A 21922-nucleotide genomic window follows, 5' to 3' on the forward strand; every position below is an offset into this window, starting at 1 on the left:
ATTACTGGTCAAATATAGACAACCAACATACAAAAATCAGAGCATTAAGGTCTTTTGCAGTAAGATACATAGGTGTGCAGTTAAGACATCAAAATATTAACTCAAATGTCTTCAAATAGTAAGTACTAAGAAATCCTTTTACACTCACAGATTATAAAAAATTTATGAAAGAGTTACCATTCAAGTCATTATCAAGAGCTGAATAACAATTACACACTGGAAATACACATTTAAACTTTTAATGAATAATAGTTATTAAAAAGAGGACTTTAAAAAATGGAACTCAACGGTTTCATACCAAATTAATATTAGATTTTAGTTTATTTCTGTATTTTTGTCTTGGTAACTCTCAATACTAAGAAAATTCCAATTCATATTCATAAGCAGTTGCAAATGATAATGGAAGATACTTCTATTACAAAGGGATTCTGGGAGCTGGGGATGTGGCTCAAGCGGTAGCGCGCTTGCCTGGCATGAGTGCGGCCCGGGTTCGATCCTCAGCACCACATACAAACAAAGATGCTGTGTCCGCCGAGAACTAAAAAATAAATATTAAAAAAAAAATTCTCTCTCTCTCTTTAAAAAAAAGGGATTCTGAAGAAATTTTATGTTGAGATCTGAACAAAAATTAACTTGGCGGCAAAAATCAATGTATTGGTGATTGATTACTAATCTCTTAAAATTTGATACCAGACACATCTAAGGTCATAATTCTTTACTGCTACACTTAATAAATGTTAAAGAATTTAACCATACCTTCTATTTCCAGAAAAATTTGAAAACTTTCCTTCCTCAAGGAAACGTAAACCAAAATATAATGCTTAAATATGTATAGCTGGGTTTGCAAGAATTATAGGTAATACCCAGGAAACAAATTTTAAAAAGAGAGAAATAAAAGTCAAAAATTCTCAAGCATAAACTGTCACTGTCTTGGTAGGGGCTGCTGAGACTGGTAAGAAAGTGCTTGAGTTTATGTGCACACTGGGATAAAAATGTGAAGCCGTGGGTATCTAAGCTGCATTTGACCTCACAGAAACACTCAACTCTTGTGAAAAAACTACAAAGAAAAGTTTCATAATCTCATATTATGAATAAAAACTATCTGACTCAATCAAGAAAGCACGGCAATACCAAACAAGTATAATTCAAACACAATTGCTGGTGGGTATTTTTGATTCCATCAAGACAAAACTAAAACAATGAAGGTTTACGTCAGAACTATACTAATTTGTCAGTGGGATAAGAAATTTTTTTGCTGAATCAGGTAATAATTTTTGAGAATAATTTTTACTTGCTCAATTTTTGTGCCATTCACTCTATTCACTTACCAACAGCTACAGATACAATAAACTTAAATTTCATCTGCATTGCTAACATCTTCAACATCACTTTCTTAAATCTAGACCAAGAGTATAGAATAAGAATGGATGTTTCTGTATGGTTCCTGAACTAAATTTTTTTTTTTTGGTTTTTATTTGTTTTGTTGCATTTTTAAAGGTTACTAATCAAAGAAAAAGAATATGCAACAGAGACTACAGTCCACAAAACTTAAAAAACATACTAACAAGCACCTGATTTAGACAATCAACAAACAAACAATAAGCTAAGCCCTAACCCTTAGTGTTTTCTGATTCCCTGGGGCAAAAAATTCTTTAAAGCAGACTTCAAGCTGTCAACTTGACACTGAATGTGTAACAATGGAGAGAAACTGCACTCACCATTACATAGTATTTTGACTATAAAGCTACAATAGAAGTAACTCTTACAACATAGATAATAGTAAAAAGTGGCAGAATAATTAGAAATTAATGACTTTTGAGTATTCATTACTTTGTTTTTAAATTTACCTTAATTGCTTATATAATTGAAAATTATCATTTTTTTTGAAAGTTTCTTTTTTTATTGGTTGTTCAAAACATTACAAAGCTCTTGACATATCATATTTCATACATTAGATTCAAGTGGGTTATGAACTCCCATTTTTACCCCAAATACAGATTGCAGAATCACATCGGTTACACATCCACATTTTTACATAATGCCATATTAGTGACTGTTGTAAGAGCCACATTTAAGAGGCAAAATTGCTAAAAATTTAAGAATCATCTCTCATGAACCAGTGTGAGCTGATTGCAGCACACAACTCTGTAGGGTTACACCTATACAGATAAAGGCTACACACATTACCCATAGATAAAAACTGTAGATTCGTTTATATTCCCAAAATTCATGAAACACTTTAGGAAATAATCTGCCATGACAAGAAATAACTTGAACTTCAGTAAATATAATTATCTTATAAAACACTAAGATGTTATGTTTAGGCAGGTGAAATGGCTGCACACCTGTAATCCTAGTGACTCAGGAGGCTGAGGCAGGAGAATTGCAAGTTCAAAGCCAGCCTTAGCAAAATTGAGGCACTAAGCAACTCAGTGAGACCCTGTCTCTAAATAAAATGCAAAATAAGGCTAGGGATGTGGCTCAATGGTTAAGTGCCCCTGAGTTCAATTCCTGGTACCCCAAAAATATATTTTTTAAAATCGTTATGTTTAAAATGATTTTAAAAATCAAATCCAACATGAATTTAAAAAAGGACACCACCAAAAAAGATCAAGGAAGTAGACATAAAATAAACAGAAACTTTCATATATATATATTTTTTGGATATTTAAAAGGACATAGTAATAAAAGAGTAACAATTTAAGTGATTATTTCATTATTGTAAAAGTCTATGGTGATTATTTCAAGAGTTACTGAGGTATGATTAAGCACCATCCTAAACTGCCATTCATTTTGAAACTTTGTATCTCCTTTTTATGGGACTTGTTTACTTCCTGATGGACAGGTGTTCAAATATTACTTCTTTGTAGTGTCAACAATACCCTTTCTAGAACCTTCCCTTTTTCTGCTGTCCTTCCTACATTTAATTTGTTTTTTAACTGGCAAAGAAAAATCAGATAATAAAGGCTGGCTGTCTAAAACCTAAAAAACATACATGTTCTACAATCAGAAAGTTAGATATAATAGATAAATAACAAAATTACCTAATCTGCTTCCATTTCTGGGCATTGCCATGAAGGAGCCAAGGCTTCCTCCAATAACACTGTGGGGTCTCCGCAATGGGGGTTTCTTGAAAGACCCCGTGTACTGGTGGAGGAAGGAATGCATACTGTGAGACGTTGGAGGCCTGCCATTCTTCACTATAGGCTCTGTGGTTCACAGTATTTGAAAATCATTCCATCATCAGCCCAAGATTCAGGATCACATGAGAAGGATTGAGAAAGCAAAGCAGAAAACAAGAATTGTAACAGAGATCATTACCTTTTTTTTTTTTTTTTTACTTTTTATTTTTAATTGAACATGGACACAATATCTTTGTTTTACTTATTTATTTATTTTATGTGGTGCTGAGGATCTAACAAAGTGCCTCACGTGTGCAAAGCAAGTGCTCTACCACTGAGCCACAACCCCAGCCCCAAAAGATCATTACATTTAACCTCACTTCTATGATTATACACACAAAGCAGTAGAGTTAAAATAATTTCTACGAAAAACTATTTATATAAATATTTAATATTTTAAGTTGTTCTAATAACTTACCTATCCTTTTCTCATTAATAAAAATTGGTTAATAATCATAAAACTACTATAACCATTTTTATCCATTTGCTGATTTCAACATATCTCAAGATTGTTTATATTCCAATCCTCCATGTATTAACTACCTAGTATGTGCCTTATGTTTAAGCATGCTATAGAATATGGAAGATGTAATCCTGGCCTAAATGAATTTATATCCCTATTGCTAGACATCTAAACAGGTGTGTTAATTAATGAATTAAACAAAAGTATTTAATATCATCAATACAAGAACTGTGAAATTACTGCCCCAAATTTGGGATTTTTAATATAAAGAATCTTTAAATAGGGCTGGGGTTGTGGCCTAGTGGTAGAGCACTTGCCTAGCACGTGGTTCAATTTTCAGCATCACATATGAATAAATGAATGAAATAAAGGTCAATTAACAATTAAAAAATATTTTTAAAAAAGAATCTTTAAATAATCACATGCCTATTACCAAGCAGAAATGTTCCTAAAATATAAGACTTAAAAATTATTTAGGCCAGGCACAGTGGCGCATGGCTGTAATCCCAGCAGCTCTGGAGGCTGAGGCAAGAGGATCACAAATTCAAAGCTAGCTGCAGCAACTTAGCGAGGCTCTAAGTAACTCCAGGAGACCCTGTCTTAAATAAAATATAAAAAAGGACTGGGGATATGGTTCAGTGGTTAAGCACCCCTGGGTTCAAGCCCTGGAGCAAAAAAAAAAAAAAAAAAAATTAGTTATAAATGGCAAAGAATGTGAACAAGACTTTGAAAACCTGTTTCAACGTTTTGAGTATAACCTTAGAACAGAACTGCTGGTTCATATAATAATTTTATATTTAATTTTTTGATAAAATGATATGAATTCATTTTTGATAATTTTTAAAAAATTAAACATTTTAAAAAATGATGTGCTCAGAATTCTCTATTCTTGCAAGTACTTTAAAAAATATATTCTACACTTCTGTTTAGTGTAAAATAATTTTTTATGCTAACAACAACAACAAACCTAAACTCCATAAGAAAAGAATGTGATGGAAGCAATTATCAGGCAAGATGTAGGATTTCTTTCAAAGCTTTTGGTGAAAACAAGGGAATAAGCAATATCAGATTGTGGTAGTCCATGATACCTGTAATCTCTGCAACCCAAGCTACCAGTAATCTTTACAATGTGTATTAAGATGCCTTCAAGTAAGTCTGGTCAAGAAGAAATTCAACAGAGTTTCTATTTTTTTCTTCTTTATTAACTGTCAAGGTTACTACTGTAAGATTGAATTTTAATAAGGGAAACAATATATAATACTTTAAAACAATTAAATATTTTAAACATTTCACCAGGTTACAACTAAATATGTTTTAATAAATGATACTAAAATGTTTCAGAAAATATGCAATTAGTCCAAAATATTAACTAGCTCTCAAAGTAGGTTCATTTTCTTTAAGTCATAGCTTTTTTATAAAAGAGGTCTGTCTTGTAGTCAAATACTCATTAAGATATGACCTATCTGGGTGTCATGATGCATGCTTGTAATACCAGTGGCTAGAGAGGCAGAGGCAGGAGGATCAGCTGAGGTGGGAAAATTGTGAATTCAAAGTCAGCCTCAGCAATTTATCAAGGTACTGAGCAACTACACAAGACCCTTTCTCAAAATAAAAAATAAAAGGGGCTGGGTATGTGGTTCAGTGTTTAAGCACTTCTGGGTTCAATCCCTGGAACCCCTGGTACCAAAAACAAACAAACAAACAAACCAGTGCCCTAGTCAGGTGCAGTGGCTCATATTTATAATCCTTACTACCTGGGCAATTGAAGTAGGAGGATCACCAATCCAAGGCCAGCAATTTACCAAGACTATTTCAAAATAAAAAGTAAAAAGGGTTGGGTATAGAGTCAATGGTAGAGTAGCCCTGGGTTCAATACCTAATACCACCCTTCCCCCACCCATAAATATGTCCCAGAAATACAAAGATGCATACTGTGCTTATTTTATTCCTAAATATCACTGGCAAACATAATGGCAAGACTCTTCTATCATAAAAATGAACACACTGAGCTGAGAATGGTGGTGCACACCTGTAACCCCAGTGGCTCAGGAGGCTGAGGTAGGAGGATCACAAGTTTAAAGGTAACTTCAGCAATTTAGCAAGGTTCTAAGCAATTTAGCAAGACCCTGTGAGAAAATTTTAAAAAGGACTAGAGATGTTACTCAGTGGTGACGAAGCACCCCTGGGGGGTCAATCCCTGGTACCAAATAAATAAATAAACAAACAAATAAAAAACCCCAAACACACTGGATTTAATTAATACCAAGAATACAATGGATTTCTTGAAGAAAATTAGGATTTTGCTTCAGGTATCTAGCTGATATCATCTTTAAAAAATAGATTATAAAATACATTTTGGGATTTGATCCAAGGCAAAATTTTCTCCTCCTATATGTAACTATATCCCAGTTATTATTTTAAATTTCCTAATAGCCCCTCTCTGTCCCACTTTAAAAACAAAAAGTAGATATCAAGAAAGTCTCAGTAGAACCTAGGAGATCTGGGAGAACAGATACAATGTTATAGACTTTGAAGCAAAGAAATCTAGGTTGTAAAGTACTGGCTCTGCCAATAAGATAGGTATCCTTGAATAAATAGTGACCTTTCAGAGGAAAAGAAATAAGGTATCTGAAGCCCTGGTAGAATAAATGACTTACCTGGAGTTATCCACCCAAGTGTTTCAGTATATTAAATCCCAACCCATGACTTGTAATTTAAAATGCAGAGCCCTTTCCACTACACCTTTCCCTCTCTCACAACACAAGCATTTACATGTATAATGGGAAGAGTGAGGGTGTTCATGTTTTTACCCACTGCCACAAATCTCTAAACAGCAGAATTTCTGCATAGTGAAAGAAGGCTTGCCAGAGAGTCTGCATATCATGACACACTGGTAGCCATTTGTGTAAGCTCCTTTCTGATAATTATAACATTCTTAGGGTTATTTTCATTTGAATTGTAGCCTTGTTCTAAAAAATGCCACTGAGTTTACATTTTAATTTATTTACTTTAACAAGCTCTTTATTTTATTATTTAATCTGTGTACTAGTACTTTGAATTGTAAAAAGGACTGTCAAAGCATGAAACATTATATGCCTACCTGCTGTATGTGTTCTCAATACTATGGATAGATTCTGTGGTAAACATAAAATTAAAAAACAATAAAATTTACTCATGATGAACCTTATAATGTAGTAGATAATCAATATGCATATAGAATGTTATAAAACTTTAATGAGACCACAAATTTTACAAATCTTCTATAAATTTTTAAGCTGTATTAATTCAGGTTACAGGAATAGCAAAAGTACTTAAATGTTAATATAAAAATAGTTATTTAACAATTAAGATAATATTATGCAATATATTCTTATTTATGAACTAGTAAAAAACAGAAATGTGGGATGGAATAATTCATTATGGCTTGAGACAGGCAGAATAACAATGTTGGATTGAAAGTGGAATATTCCAGTAAGCAAGCCCAAGAAAGTTATACAATCTTCTGTTTCCTAAAACACCAGGGAATGAGACAGAGAAATAAAAGGACATTATTATGACTTTATCTAGACAGTAACCTGACATTGTTTATGAAGTAATTAAATGGGGGAAGCATCTCCTCCATCCCAAATATTTACCATTATCCTTGCTGCTGTTTTCTTCAATAGTCATTTGTTCAGCTAATTCAGATAATGATTCATCAATAGTCTGGCTTCCTCGAAGAGTGAGGGATAGCCTTCTCTTAAACTTTTTCATCCTATCAATTGAACGTGGCTTGAAAAATCCTGAAAGAATGAACACAAAAGCAAAGTTAACAATATTTTACTGTTCAAGAAAAAGAATTTCATTCTGGGTTTACTGGGAATCTTCAAAATAGGAATATAATGAGGAATTTTTTACTTCATGAAATATCTCAAAGTCCAACCTTTTGTTTAAAAAGATGCATCTACTAATTAATGCCATATTTGTTTGACATCAAAACAAAAGTAGGAATTCTACACAATTAAAATAATTCAAACATAATAATGAAATTTAGAAGGCCTAGAAATTTTCTTAAAATGTACTTTCTAAAATTCAACAATGAAAATATTAATACTATTTTGATTTTTATGTTCTATCCTTGCAAATCACAATCATATAGGAACCAGTCAGCAGATGTCTTCAGAAATAACTAGGGATTAGGAAAGGTAAACAGGGAAGGATAAAGAATAACTTTTGACATTTTATTATCTCATTGCCATATATTAGCAAAGTTACCTGGTCCAAGTCAGACAAATAACTAATAATAGAATTAAGACTTAAAAACAAGATTGCCATTGTCTTTATCCTCCACATTATAACATCTCTGAATTCAGGATGTATATCACAATTAACAGGATGTCAAAGTGTAATTAAAAGCATTTTTTTCTTTCTTATAGGTACACAAATCAATGATAAAATTCATTGTGGAGTCTTACAGTGATGAAACAAGGTACTTGCTGCCACACCCAATTCTTCAACTATTTACCCATCACTGCTTTTCTGACTTACTATCTGACTTGCAATTAGCAGGTTTACCAGATCACCATTAATGAAAACCATTATTCTTTATAAAAGTAAGGGCCTTATAAACTCCTTTATGCTAAAATACATGTTTTACCATCCACCTCTGTTTACCTAATTTCTGTCTGTGTTTTTCTTATTTTCTGATTCTAAGGCTCTATTCTAAATAGCCGAGTTTGCTGAACAGGTGACTTCTGCATAAGATATTAGTTATGTAATAATTTTTGTTTGCTCAGAAGCTGAATGAAGTGTATAAAGTTACAAATTTATAAGCAGTAATAACTTTGTACTTTCCCACCTCAATGTTATATGTTTACTATAGTTTTTAAAATAAACACTACAATAAAAATATACAATCACAAATATTTAAATAGCAAGAATTGCAATTACATTATAATAAAGACTCTTTTCACTCCTAAGCTCTAAAACAGGAGATGGACTTTGGTGAATTATTGGAAAACTTCCATGCCTTAGCTTGGTTTAGTCATAACAACAAAAGGACAAATACATTCTACTGAACATTTTCTATTATTTTATCTTTTATTTTTATTTATTTTATTATTTTATCTATTATTTTATTCCTCTTTCAACTGTGTCTAACCTGCAATTAAACCTATCTACTGGGTTCTAAATTTTAGTTACTACATTTTTTTTTTCAGTTTCAGAACCTCCATTTAATTCTTTTCTATAGATTCCACTTCTCTAGAGAAATTCTCAATCTCAGCATGTATTTTCATAACTACTTATTGTGTTTTAATTCCTCCATCTGTACCTCCCAAGTCTGTACAATCTGTATCAATACTATTTTGATGCTTTGATCTGTTCCTGTTCTTGATTTTTTTTCTCTTGCTCTTGTATATCTAGCAATTTTTTATTGACTGCCAAGCATTATATGTGAATGATTTTATGAAATGCCTATGGGGAAAAAAATGTAGAGGTTCTGGATGCCGTTACCTTCCTCCAAAGAGAATTTAATTATTTTCTAACAGGCAGGCAAAGTAGGAGAGCAATGGATCAACTCAGTCCAATCAGAAACAGAGATTGCTTGAGACTGAGTTTTAACACTATAATAAAGATTGACCTACCTGTGCTTTGTCCTCTTTCTTATGATACAGCCCTTCAACAGATTCCAACTGTAAACCTAAGCCAGAATAACTACCAAAACCTCCATGCAGGGCTGGGCTGGGGCTGGGGCTGAGTGATGGAGCATTCGTCTCACCTGAGTGAGGCACTGGGCTCAATTCTCAGCATCATAGAAAAATAAATAAATAAAATAAAGGTATTCTGTCCATCCACAAACTAAAAAATATTTTTTAAAAAAAGCTCCATGCAACTTCTGCAGTTGCTTTTTGCTTATATTTTATGTCCTACTCAGCTTTTATCCTTTTTCTCTACACAGCTTAAGAGAAAACACAGGAGAAACCCCAGTACAGAATGTGTCTGTCTTCCTTGTCTCCTGAATCTTAAACTGACTCAGCAGCTCTACAATACCTTCAAAATGATTTTAATTCCCTAGCACTTCTAGTACTTTCAGCAGAAGCCTTAATCTTCTACAAGTCAGTTCATAGGCAAAAATGGAGGTTTGATGTGGATTTTTAAGACAATATAACACAGGTATTGTACCAAGCCAGAGATGGTCAAAAGTTGAATCCATGGGTTGGGGCTGAAGCTCAGTTGCAGAGTGCTTGCCTAGCATGTGTGAGGCACTGGGTTCAAGTGTCAGCACCACATAAAATAAATAAATAAAGATACTGTGTCCACCTTCAACTAAAAAAAAAAAAAAAGAAGTTGAACCGGGAAAAGAAATCTGTTCAGTGCAGGGATGTCCTAAATGCTATCTCACATCTGACTGTCAACCTTGACAATGATCAATGCAATTTAAACATACTAGATATTCAAGATGAACCAAGCTATGTCACTCTCATCTACCCTCTTACTTAAGACTTTACACTAGAGAGAGTCCCTCTAGCAAGTCATCAAGCATGATAACTGTGTCAACCCTACTCTTTAAGAAATCTATATTCCCCCAAACTCCAAATAGCTGTAGCTTATAACCACCAACTTTTTAGATAGCAACCTTCTCAAATACAGTCATGTGGTTACTGATGTCTAACCAACTATATAGACAGTATTTTGGAATCTGGGAATACAATTTTTTAAAAATTGGGATATTTCAAAAATTTTCAAAACTGGAACCTGCCGATTGTTCTAGATAACAAGTAAGAATAAAATTAACAAAGTATAATTAATATTATTAAAGAATTGATTCACATAATGATCAATTATATTTAGATTCAGTATAAATTATACAATAAGAGTATAACTACTTGAAACAGCAGCCAAAAGCCAAATGTGACTAATAAGCACCTGAAAAATGGTTAGTCCAAAGTGAGTTCTGCCATAAATGTAAAATATATATTAAATTTTAAAGACTTAGTAGGAAAAAAGAATATAAAATAACTCAATAATTGTAATCAAAATCATAGAAAAAGAAAACAGAAATGGTAATTGCTGGGGAAGGAAAAGAATGGGAGTTATTGATTATCAGGTATAGAGCTTCAGTTTTATAAGATAAAAAGAATTCTAAGACATAGATAATAGTGATGGTTGCAAAACAATATAAATTTTTTTCATACTAATGAACTAAACACAAAAATAGTTAAGATAGTACATGTTAAATGTATTTTTAAAAAGCCAAAAATGATTAGTATTTCACAAAATTGTAACTTTAATTTAATTGTTCTACTGATAATGCTGAAAAGATAGTTTAGATATGTTTATATATATATTTATATATTTATGTTTAGATATATTTACATAAAATATATTAATAAATTAAATCCATCTTTTAAAAAACTTTAAAAATATGCCTTCAAAAATTTTTAAATTATATATAGGGTGCACATTATATTTCTATTAAACATGCTTATATAGAGCATCAAGAAGTATTTCTTTGTGGGGTACCAAAGGAAAAAAAAAAAAACCAGGAATGACATAAACTTTAACCTTTGCTTCATGCAGTGTATCTGAACAACGGTATATATTAGGGATTGTTCTATTTACTTATAACTCAGAATAGTTCACATTTATCATCAAAAAGCATAGGAAATTCTGGTCTACAAAATAACTTTTAAAATATTTTTACTGTCAGAAATAAGAGACATTTTTAATTCATAAAAGTAAGACTGAAATATTTCATTATAAAAGCTATACCTGACTACAAAATTTTCAAATAAAAGCACATATTCGGGGCTGGGGATGTGGCTCAAGCAGTAGCGCGCTTGCCTGGCATGCGTGCGGCCCGGGTTCGATCCTCAGCACCACATACAAACAAAGATGTTGTGTCCGCCGAAAACAAAAATAAATAAGTAAATATTAAAAAAAATAAATAAGCACATATTCAAAAAGGTCCTATTCTTATCTTACATGATCTTTTAAAATAATAATGATTTATAAACAGATGGTAAAGAATTTCATTACCAAAACCAAAACCATTATTAATAAAAAAGTATTTCCAAATGAAAATCACTAAAAATTTTTCTAATTATCTTTAATTAGAATTTATCAACTTTATTTTCATTAGCTCAGAACAAAAACATTCAATGCTAAAATAAAACACTTTTTGTGAAGCAGCTATTTATATTAGTTTAAAGGTTTAATTTTGTTATTTATTATATTTAAAAGGCAATGCTAAATTATTAATTTCCTAAAATAAAAACCCTTAAGAGTTTGGGTTAAAATATTTTATCTAGTTGAATAGAAAAAAAATTTGAGATCAGTAAGAGTCTTTATATATTATTTCTATGCATTAGACAGGTTAATAAGGTAATTTGTGGTGATTGTTTAATTTTAAGTTAGTTTTGTTTAATTCATGCCACTTACAAAGATAAACGTTTTCACAAGACTGAGTCTGTAGCTCAGTGGTACAGCGCCTGCCTCATATGTGTGAGGCAGTGGGTTTGATCCTCAGCACCACATAAAACTAAATAAATAAAGATATTGTGTCCATCTACAATCTAAAAAATATCTTTTAAAAAAAGATGTTTTCATGCATTAGCTTCAAGTGAGTTATGAACTCCCATTTTTACCCCAAGTACAGATTGCAGAATCACATCGGTTACACATCCACATTTTTACATAATGCCATACTAGTAACTGTTGTATTCTGAGCTTTGTAAGGTTTTGAACAACCAATAAAAAATAAATAAAATAAAATAAAAATAAATAAATAAAATAAAATAAAAAAATTAAAAAAGATGTTTTCACATTTAAAATTAACATGCTGCATCCACGTGTGGTGGCGCACACCTGTAATCCCAGTGACTCAGGAGGCTGAGACAGGAGGATCTTGAATTCAAAGCCAGCCTCACCAAAAGCGAGGTGCTAAGCAACTCAGTGAGACCCTGTCTCTAAATAAAATACAAAAGAATAGGCCTGGGGATGTGGTCCAGTGGTTGAGTGCCCCTGAGTTCAATCCCTGGTACCAAAAAAAAAAAAAAAAAAAATTAACATGCTGTAGTTTTAAATGAACCCTGCTCCACAATTGTTTTGCTTTAATATATTAAAGACTTCAACAGACAATAGTATGGCAGTATGTAAAAATGTGGATGTGTAACTGATGTGATTCTGCAATCTGTATACGGGGGAAAATGGGAGTTCATAACCCACTTGAATCAAATGTATGAAATATGATATGTCAAGAGCTATGTAATGTTTTGAACAACTAATAAAAAATAAATAAATAAAAATATTTTAAAGACTTAACTACATAGTACTATTATAAATGCTCTTTTCCTTAAGTTTTTATTCATAACACTTATCTCATATATATATATATATATATGATATCCTATGTGTGTGTGTGTGTGTGTGTGTATATATATATATATAAATTACATATATATGCATACACCTATATATATCTACACATGAGAGGTAGGGGTGTATGTGTGTGTGTGTGCGCGCGTGTGTGTGTGCACACAGAAAGAGCTTTGTGGGTATTTACTGCAAAACAACATTTATGCTTTACTAGATGTCAAAAAACCTCTAGCTTTTTTTTTTTTAACAGCAAGATCAAATTAAAAAACAGTAAAAAAGGTGGTAAAGAATACAGGATGACAACCTGTGAGTCATATCCACATATATATAGATATACATAAGATATAAACATATATTTTTTGTACCAAGAATTGAACCCAGGGGCACTTGATCACTGAGTCACATCCCTAGCCCTATTTAGTATTATATTTGGAGATAGGGTCTCACTGAGTTGCTTAGCATCTCACTTGCTGAGCCTGGCTTTGAACTCGCGATCTATCTGCCTCAGACTCCCAAGCTGCTGGGATTATAGGTGAGCGCCACCATGCCTGGCTAAAAATTTTCATGTTTTTTAATCCTGTTATCCCTGTTTATTTACAAAATATAGATAATCATTCTGGAATGCCAACTGAATTCAGGTAGAAAAAACACATACATAGGCACATATTGTAATTTAAAAAGACAGCTGCCAACACTTCCAAACTATATATATATCCTCTATTACGGATCTTCACTTGCAAAACAGGTGTTTATTTTGGCCCTTTTGGTACTTCCAAAATGAAACCCTTTGTACATAAATTTGTTATATTTAAACTCTCATATTAAACTCACTTAGTGGTATGTAAATAAATATTCTATTTTATTTCCCACAATGATAAAATTATAATATTGAACAATCTTTAGGACACTTAATTAAGCTAACCATATAGAATAAGGAATAACTGATAAAACTGAGTTTTCTTCACTAGGGACACATCTTTGTTATTTGTATAAAACAAAGTGATTATACAAAACAGCACTAAATTAAAATTTCAATCTTGCTTATAGGGTTTTTACACTTAGAAATTGCAATCCTTTATGTGTTCAAATCTGAGGCTGATTCTTTTTCTCTGATGTATGAAGTTATACACACAAACCAGAAAAAAAGAACATACCAAAAGATTTTCCTCTGTTCATAAATACCACAGGAGAAAGACAATGTAAGACTACTATAACACTTGAGATGCAAAATGTCAAGAGAAAAAAGTGCTAAGGTTGGTCCCCCCACCAAAAACAACCAGTAAACTAGGCAAACAACCAGAATAAACTATTATGGAATTCTAGAACCTGACTGGACATTTAATACAACGAGGAGACTACTTGATAAAGGAAGAGTCTACTAATCTTGATAGGAGAACCACATATGCAACCAGCAGCCATCATTCCCCATTCTTCAGTCTTGCTACAGCAGTGGAGATTGGCAGCCAGCATTCCTGGAGCAGTTAGTATCAGAGCAGGCAATAGGGAACTTTTGTACTCCAAAAATCCCGTTGTATGTTTTGGTCAGTCTAGCAGATCTCAGAGAGACAGGGACAGATGCAGATGCTTGCCTTTTCAAAGGTCCACTAGGGACTGTTGATAGCAGAAAGGGGTAGTAGTGAATGGTTTACCCACCTATATCTTCTGCAAAATTGAAAGAAAATGCACCTTTTTTTTCCACGAGATATTTTTATATCTTTGTCAGGTAATGGCTGACTACACAAAGATAATGGAATAGAAATATCAATAATCACACAAGAAATGTACAGTTCACAAAAACAGTTTGAGAAAGTCACAAATGGACAGCAATAGCCCTCAACTTGCAATCAATCCCTAAGGGGTGGGATAATCCTACTTCCGTAGTTACTCAAAAATAATTACAAAACACACAAATGAACAAATATGAAAGTAGGTCCGTTTTAAGGAAAAAAGCATTTGACAGAAATCATTCCTGAGGAAGCCCAGAATTTGAAATTACTATTTAAAGATATTAAGTCAATTGTCCTAAATATGCTCAAAGAGCTAAAGGAATTCCATGGACAGGCAAAAGTATGTGTGTGTGGTTGTGTGTGTGTGTGTGTGTGTGTGTGTGAAAACAATGCATTAACAAAATATTATAGAAGGCAAATTATAAAAAGAAGGCAAACAAAATTTTCAGAATTAAAAAGTCAAGTATCTGAAATGAAAAATTCACTAGAGGGATTCAACAACAAATTTGAGCAGGCAGAAATAAGGATCAGCAAATTTGAAAAGAAGATGGTCAAAATTATCAACTCTGAGGAATAGAAAAAAGAATGAAGAAAAACAAAGGGAGCCATGTTTCAGGCTCAAGTGTACCATCATGCATATCACAGGAATTCCAAAACAAAGATAAGAAAAATGGGGACAAAAAATTTCTCTGAAGAAATAATGGCACTAAACTTCCCAAATCCAATGGAAGATATGAATAAATATCTCCAAGAATCTCCAAGAAATGCAAGAAGAATTAACACAAAAAGATCCACAATGACACACTATATTCAAATTGCAGAAACACAGAATACTGAAAGTAGCAAGAAGCAACTTAATACATCCAAGGGCTTCTCAATAAGATTAAATAGCTAATTCTCATCAGAAACTATGAAACCAGGTGGCAGTAAGAATTTAAAGAAAAACAAAATGTTCAGTGTTCAATGGAAATGTCTATAGTCAGCAAAAGCAACCTCCAAAAATGATAGTGAGAAAGTCATTGCCAGATAAAGGCTGAGGAGGTTTATTACCAGCAGACCTGCCCTACAAAAAAAGGATAAAGCAAGGCTTTCAGGCTAAAATGAAAGAACATAAGAAAAAAATATCAGTAGTAAAGATTACTACATTGGTAGTTATAAAACTAATATTATTATACTTTTGGTTTTTAACTCTTCTTATTTTTCTTAATATGTGATTTAAAAGGCAAATATACCCAACAAATATAAATGTTAATGGGCACACAAGGTAGAAAGAGATAATCTATGACATTATAAAGAAAAGATATAAATATATAGGGCAGAGTCTTTATATACTTGAAAGCAGTATTTTTCAAACAGATGTTACAATTATAATATTGTAATTGTAATCTCCAGGGTAACCACTAAAAAAATTAGCTAAAATGTTATAGAAAAGGAAAAAAGAAGGTAGTCAGAATGGCACACTACCATAAATAAATAGATAGATAAATAACTAAATAAATCTAAATGCATAAAAGGCCAATCATGAAGATACTTAAGTGTAAGAAACAAATAAGAAATGAAAAACAATAGTGAACATGGAAGACCTAAGTCCTTTCTTATTGGCAATCACTAAATACAAGCGAATTACACTCTTTAATTAAAGCAGAGATTGGCATACAGGACTTTAAAAAAAACTAAATCATGTAAATGTTGCATATAAGAGATGTACTTCATATACAAAGACACAAAGAAACTGAAAATAAAATATAAAAAGATGTTCCATAAGACAAGTAACCAAAAGAGCTGGGGCAGCTACGTTTTTGTTAGATAAAATACACTTAAATTATTTTTAAAAAGTAAGAGGAAGGAAAGATCTTACATACTGATAAGAGGTTCAGTACATTTAAGATACACAAATTATGAAGATATGATATCTAGCAACAGAGACTGAAAACATATTAGGAAAAAACAAACAGAATTCAAGAATACTAGATTGTTCTATAATTATAACTGTACTCTTCAATACCCTATTGCAATACTGGATAGAAGAATCAGATAGAAGATCAATAAAGAAACAGAAGACTTGAACAACACTATATACCTAGTGTTTTAGAGCTAGTAGACAGATGTACATAGAACACTCCACCTAACAACAGCAGAATACACATTCTTCTCAAGTGTATATGGAACATTCTCCAGGACTAAAGGTAAGTAGGCCACGACACACAAATTTTAATAGTTTCTTAAAAAAGAGAAAATCATACATAGTATCTTGGATATCCAATCACAACAGAATGAAGATAGAAATAAGAGAAGGAAAACTGAAAAATCACAGATGTGTAGAAATTAAATAACATAGTCTTAACCAATGGGCCAAATAAGAAATCACAATATGTATTATAACATACCCCAAGACAAATAAAAACAAGAATACCAAAACATGAAATACAACCAAAGCATTGCTAAGAAGAAACTCACAGATATAAAAGCCTGCATTAAAAGAAGATCTCAATAACCTAACTGTATATCTGATAAAGTTAAAAAAAAATAAACAGCAAATTAAACCCAAAGTTAGCCCAATGAAGGTTATAACAAAGAACAGAATACAGACAGGCATAGTGGTGTATGCCTGAAATCTCAGCCATTCAGGAGTCTGAAGCAAGAGGATTACAAGTTGAGGTCAGCTTTGTCAACTTAGCTAGACTCTACCTTAAAATTAAAAAAATAAGAGCTGGAGATTGATATAGCTCACTGACAGGGTACACGCCTAGCCATGTACAAGGCCCTGGGTTCAATCCCCAACACTGGAAGGGGAAAAAATGAGTGGAGATAACTAAACAGAGAAGAGAAAAACAATACAAAAAATTAAACAAAACAAGAAGCTGGTTCTTTGAAAAGAATCAAATTTGACAAACCAATTGCTATATCAACAAAGGAAAAAATAGTGAGGACATTAATACCAATTATATAGAAATAGAATTGCAAGAGAATGCTATCGACAACTGTACACCAACAAAGTGGATGATCTAATAAAATGGATAAACTCCTAGAAACACAAACTATGAAAACTGACTAACGAAAAAACAGACAATCTAAATAAAACTATAACAAGTGAGAAGAATGAATCAGTACAAAACACTTTCAACAAAGAAAAGCCCAGGACCAAATCATTTCATTGGTGCAGATTATTAAGCATTTAAAGAAGAATTAACACTAATCCTTCTCAAATTATTCCAAAAAATTGAAGAGGGGGGAATACTTCTTAACTCATTTTATAAGGCCAAGATTACCCTGAAAACAAAGTCTGACAAAGACATCACAAGAAAAAAAAAAACTATAGGATAATATCTTTCATAATTACAGATGCAAAATTCCTTAAGAAAATACTAGTAGATCAAAATTCAACAGCTTTTAAAAAAATTACACCCAGAGATATAGGACCAAGTGGGATTTCTCCCAAGAATCAAAGGTAGTTCAATATAAGAAAATTCAATGTAATATATGTAATGTACCACATTAACAAAATAAAGGTAGAGTACACATGATAAATTCAACACCATTTCACGATATAATCACTCAGCAAATCAGTGATATATGGGAACTTCCTCAACATGATAAAACTCACAACTAACATCATACTCAATGGTGAAAGACTGAAAGTTTTTCCCCTAAGATTAGCAACAAGACAATGACGAACTCTTCCATCATTTCTATTCAAATAATACTGAAAATTCTATCCAGAAAACTTAGGCAAGAAACAGAAATATAAGGCATCTAAATTGGAAAAGGAAGAAGTTAAACTATCCATCTTCACAGATGAAGATAATTTTATAGGTATCCAAATAAAAATCTGTTAGAACAAATAAGTGAATTTAGTAAAGCTGTAGGATGCAAAATCATCAGTCAAAAATCAGTAGTATTTCTACAAGTTAGCAATAATTTTTAAAAGGTTCAATTTAAATAGAATGAAAAATAATGAAACTTAAGAAATGAGGTCATAGACTTATATGCTAAAAATTACAAAATATTTTTGAATGAAGTTAAAGAATCCCTAAATAAATAGAAATATATTCTGTATTCACAGACTAGAATACTGTAAAGGTGACAATATTACCGAACGTGATCTACAGAATCAACACAATCCCTATCAAAATCCTAAAGGTATTTTTCCCCCAAAAGAGAAGAACACATCCTAAAATTTATACAAAATTCCAAGAGCCCTTGTAGAGTCAAATCAATCTTGAAAAATACAAATAAAGTTAGAAGACTCACATTTCCTCATTATAAAACTCAACTAAAAAGCTATAATAATCAAAACATTATGGTACTATCATGAAAAATAACATATAGACCAAGGAAACTGAGTGCAGCAATATAAAACTTTCTATTTGATTTCTGTTATAGGTATCAAGTTCATTTGGTGGGGAAATGGCAATCTTTTCAATAAATGGTGCTGTGAAAATTGAAAATTCTAATGCAAAAACGTGAAGTTAGATTCTTACCTTATTGCCATATGCAAAAGTTAACTAAAATGGATCAAATACCTAAACCTAAGAACTATAAAACTCTTAAACAAAAACATAGGGGGAAATATTCCTGGCACAGGACTTGGCAATGATTTTTCAAAAATGACAAAAATAGGATCTGAGGTTGTAGCTCAGTGGTAGAGCACTTGCCTAGAAATGTATGAGACACTGGGGTCTGATTCTCAGCACTGCATATAAATAAACAAAATTGACCACTAAAAAAATATTCTTTAAAAAACAACACCAAAAGTACAGGAAACAAAGAAAAAAAGACAAACTGGACTTTAAATTTAAACCTTTTGTGCATTTAGGGACAGTAAAGAGTGAAACAACAATCCAAAGAATGGGAGAAAGTATTTGTGAATCAGATATCCAGTAAGGATTTAATAACCAGAAAGAACTACAACTCAACCTCGGAATCAGACACCCAGTTTAAGAGTGGGCAAAGGTCTTGAATATATGTTGCACCAAAGATTATTACATAAATGTCCAATAAGCACATGAAAAGATGTTCATCATAATTACTATTAAAGAAATGCATATCAAAACCATGATGAGATGCTACTCAGCATCTCCTAATAAGAATATTATTTTTTAGAAAAACAGAAAAGAACAGCTATCAATGAAGATGTGGACAAATCAGAACACTGTTACACTGATGAAGAGAATATTAAATAGTGCAGCCGTTGTGGAAAACAGGTGGTTCCTTGAAAAGTTAAACAAAGGATAACCATATAACCTCAACAATTCCACTCCTAGGGATATATTAAAATAACTGAAATAGGGACTCAAACACATACTCCTAATAGCATTATTCATAATAGCCAAAAGGTAGAAATAATCTATTGACCAACAAATGAATAGATAAACAAAATGTGGTGTCCAAATACAATGGAATACTATTCCACCATAAAAAGAACAAAGTCCTGGTACACTAGAACATGGGTGAATATTGAGAACATTAGGTTAAGTGAAATAAGTCAGACACAAAAGGACAAATATTTTACGAGTCTACTTATATGAAATATCTACAATAGGCAAATTAGTAGAAACAGAAAGTAGACTATCAATTACCAAGATCTGGGAAGAGGGAAGAATGGAAAGTGAATGTCTAATTTGGTACAGTATTTTGCTAGGGAGGATGAAAAAGTTCTGGAAATAGTAGTGTCAGTTATAAAATGTTTTCATTTTACTTAATGTCACAGAATTATATGCTTTAAAACATTTAAAATAATGAATTTTGTTATGTATATTTAACCATAATTAAAAAATTAACTATTGTGCAGATTTCCTTAAGCCTAAATACAGCCAATACCTCATTTTAGGAGGGCTTTATTGAAAGACTTGGCTAATTTCAATGAAACAGCCAATCTATAACAATTATATTGAACGAAGCACAGTAAATATTAGAGCTACTGCTTATGGTCATGTTATAGAAACTTGCAAAAGATGGTTGTTGCTCTCACTTCAACAATAAGAACCAAACAGACTATAAAATAATAAACTCAGCTAGGGATGCAAAGAAATGTAAATGAAATGAATTCTAGGGCTGGGGATGTGGCTCAGCGGTAGCGCGCTCGCCTGGCATGCGTGCGGCCCGGGTTCGATCCTCAGCACCACATACAAAGATGTTGTGTCCGCCGAGAACTAAAAAATAAATGTTAATAAATTCTCTCTCTCTCTCTCTCTCTCTCTCTCTCTCTCTCTCTCTCTCTCTCTCTCTCTCTCTCTTTAAAAAAAAAAAAAAAGAAAGAAATGAATTCTAGACGGAAAAATCCTGTTCTAGGAAAAAAGGGCTAGGGCCATAGTAAAAGAAATGAGTGATAAAAGGAGGACAGTATCCCCACTTTTAACAAATGTTAAGCAGTACATGGGGACTGGCAAGACATATTAAAACGCTGAACAGTCTCATTCACAAAGCAAATTTATACTTTCCCAAAAGGACCCTTTCCAAGTATGGGTGCTACCTGGCAGGTGGGAAATAAAGAGACAGGCCCACAAATGCTGGGGAGAGAACTAAGAGAAATCCCAGTTCAAGTGGCCAACCACTTCACCCAAAGTGCAAGGTCACATTCACCAAAGGAAGGCAGCAGGGTACTTATTACATTAGGTCACTACTTTCTCCAGAGGTGAAAAAACAAAAGGGGTGAAGCTAGAGAAAAGAAAATATACCAGCAGATAGAGAGAGGATGAAGAGTGGGGGCTTAGTGGGGAGAGATATATCATACATAGTTCAACAAACTGTTGGTTGGGCAATAATAGAAAAATTTCCTGAATCTCACAGGTGTTCATATGTGGAACCCTAATTACAGAAAAGTTCTGATTCTGCCCTCAAAACATCTCCAATCAGTGATGACCTAAACACTGTAACAAAAGCCACCACAGAGTTTCAATCCAAATTAGATTGACTCAGCCCCTAACATTAATGGCTTGACAGAATACTTCAGTCTATACTCTTTTTCACATAATGTCTGACATAAAATAAAAAATTAGAGTCCAAGAAACAGAAAAACATAACTCATCATCAAAAGTAAAGATGTAATAAGTTTCAGTGGCAACACATCAATTGATGGCTTTTATTTTGCTACTCAGATGGATAATAAATTTTTAACTACGAGAGGTTATGGAGAAGTTTAACTGGATTAGGCATAGGGTTTTCATAATAAATACTATTTGATTTTCACATAA

The 21922-nt window shown here is 32.4% G+C and overlaps 1 protein-coding gene across 3 annotated transcripts in view; it reads right to left on the reverse strand.

Annotated features, from left to right (window-relative positions):
- The window catches only part of CDK17 (cyclin dependent kinase 17), a 103665-nt gene that overhangs the window by 30287 nt on the left and 51456 nt on the right, over nucleotides 1-21922 (reverse strand). For 2 of the 3 annotated variants that reach the window (XM_081311069.1, XM_081311067.1), the window contains exons 2-3: nucleotides 7281-7427; nucleotides 3045-3209 (exon numbers count right to left, since the gene is read on the reverse strand). In XM_081311069.1, coding sequence (XP_081167195.1) covers nucleotides 3045-3209; nucleotides 7281-7398 — 283 coding nt within the window. In that variant the 5' untranslated portion in view covers nucleotides 7399-7427. Of the gene's footprint in view, nucleotides 1-3044; nucleotides 3210-6745; nucleotides 6780-7280; nucleotides 7428-21922 lie in introns of all 3 variants that reach the window. The other variant, XM_081311068.1, reaches the window with a different exon arrangement.

This window comes from Spermophilus citellus (assembly GCF_964194105.1).
Source record: "Spermophilus citellus genome assembly, chromosome: 10".
NCBI classification, from domain to species: Eukaryota; Metazoa; Chordata; class Mammalia; order Rodentia; family Sciuridae; genus Spermophilus; species Spermophilus citellus.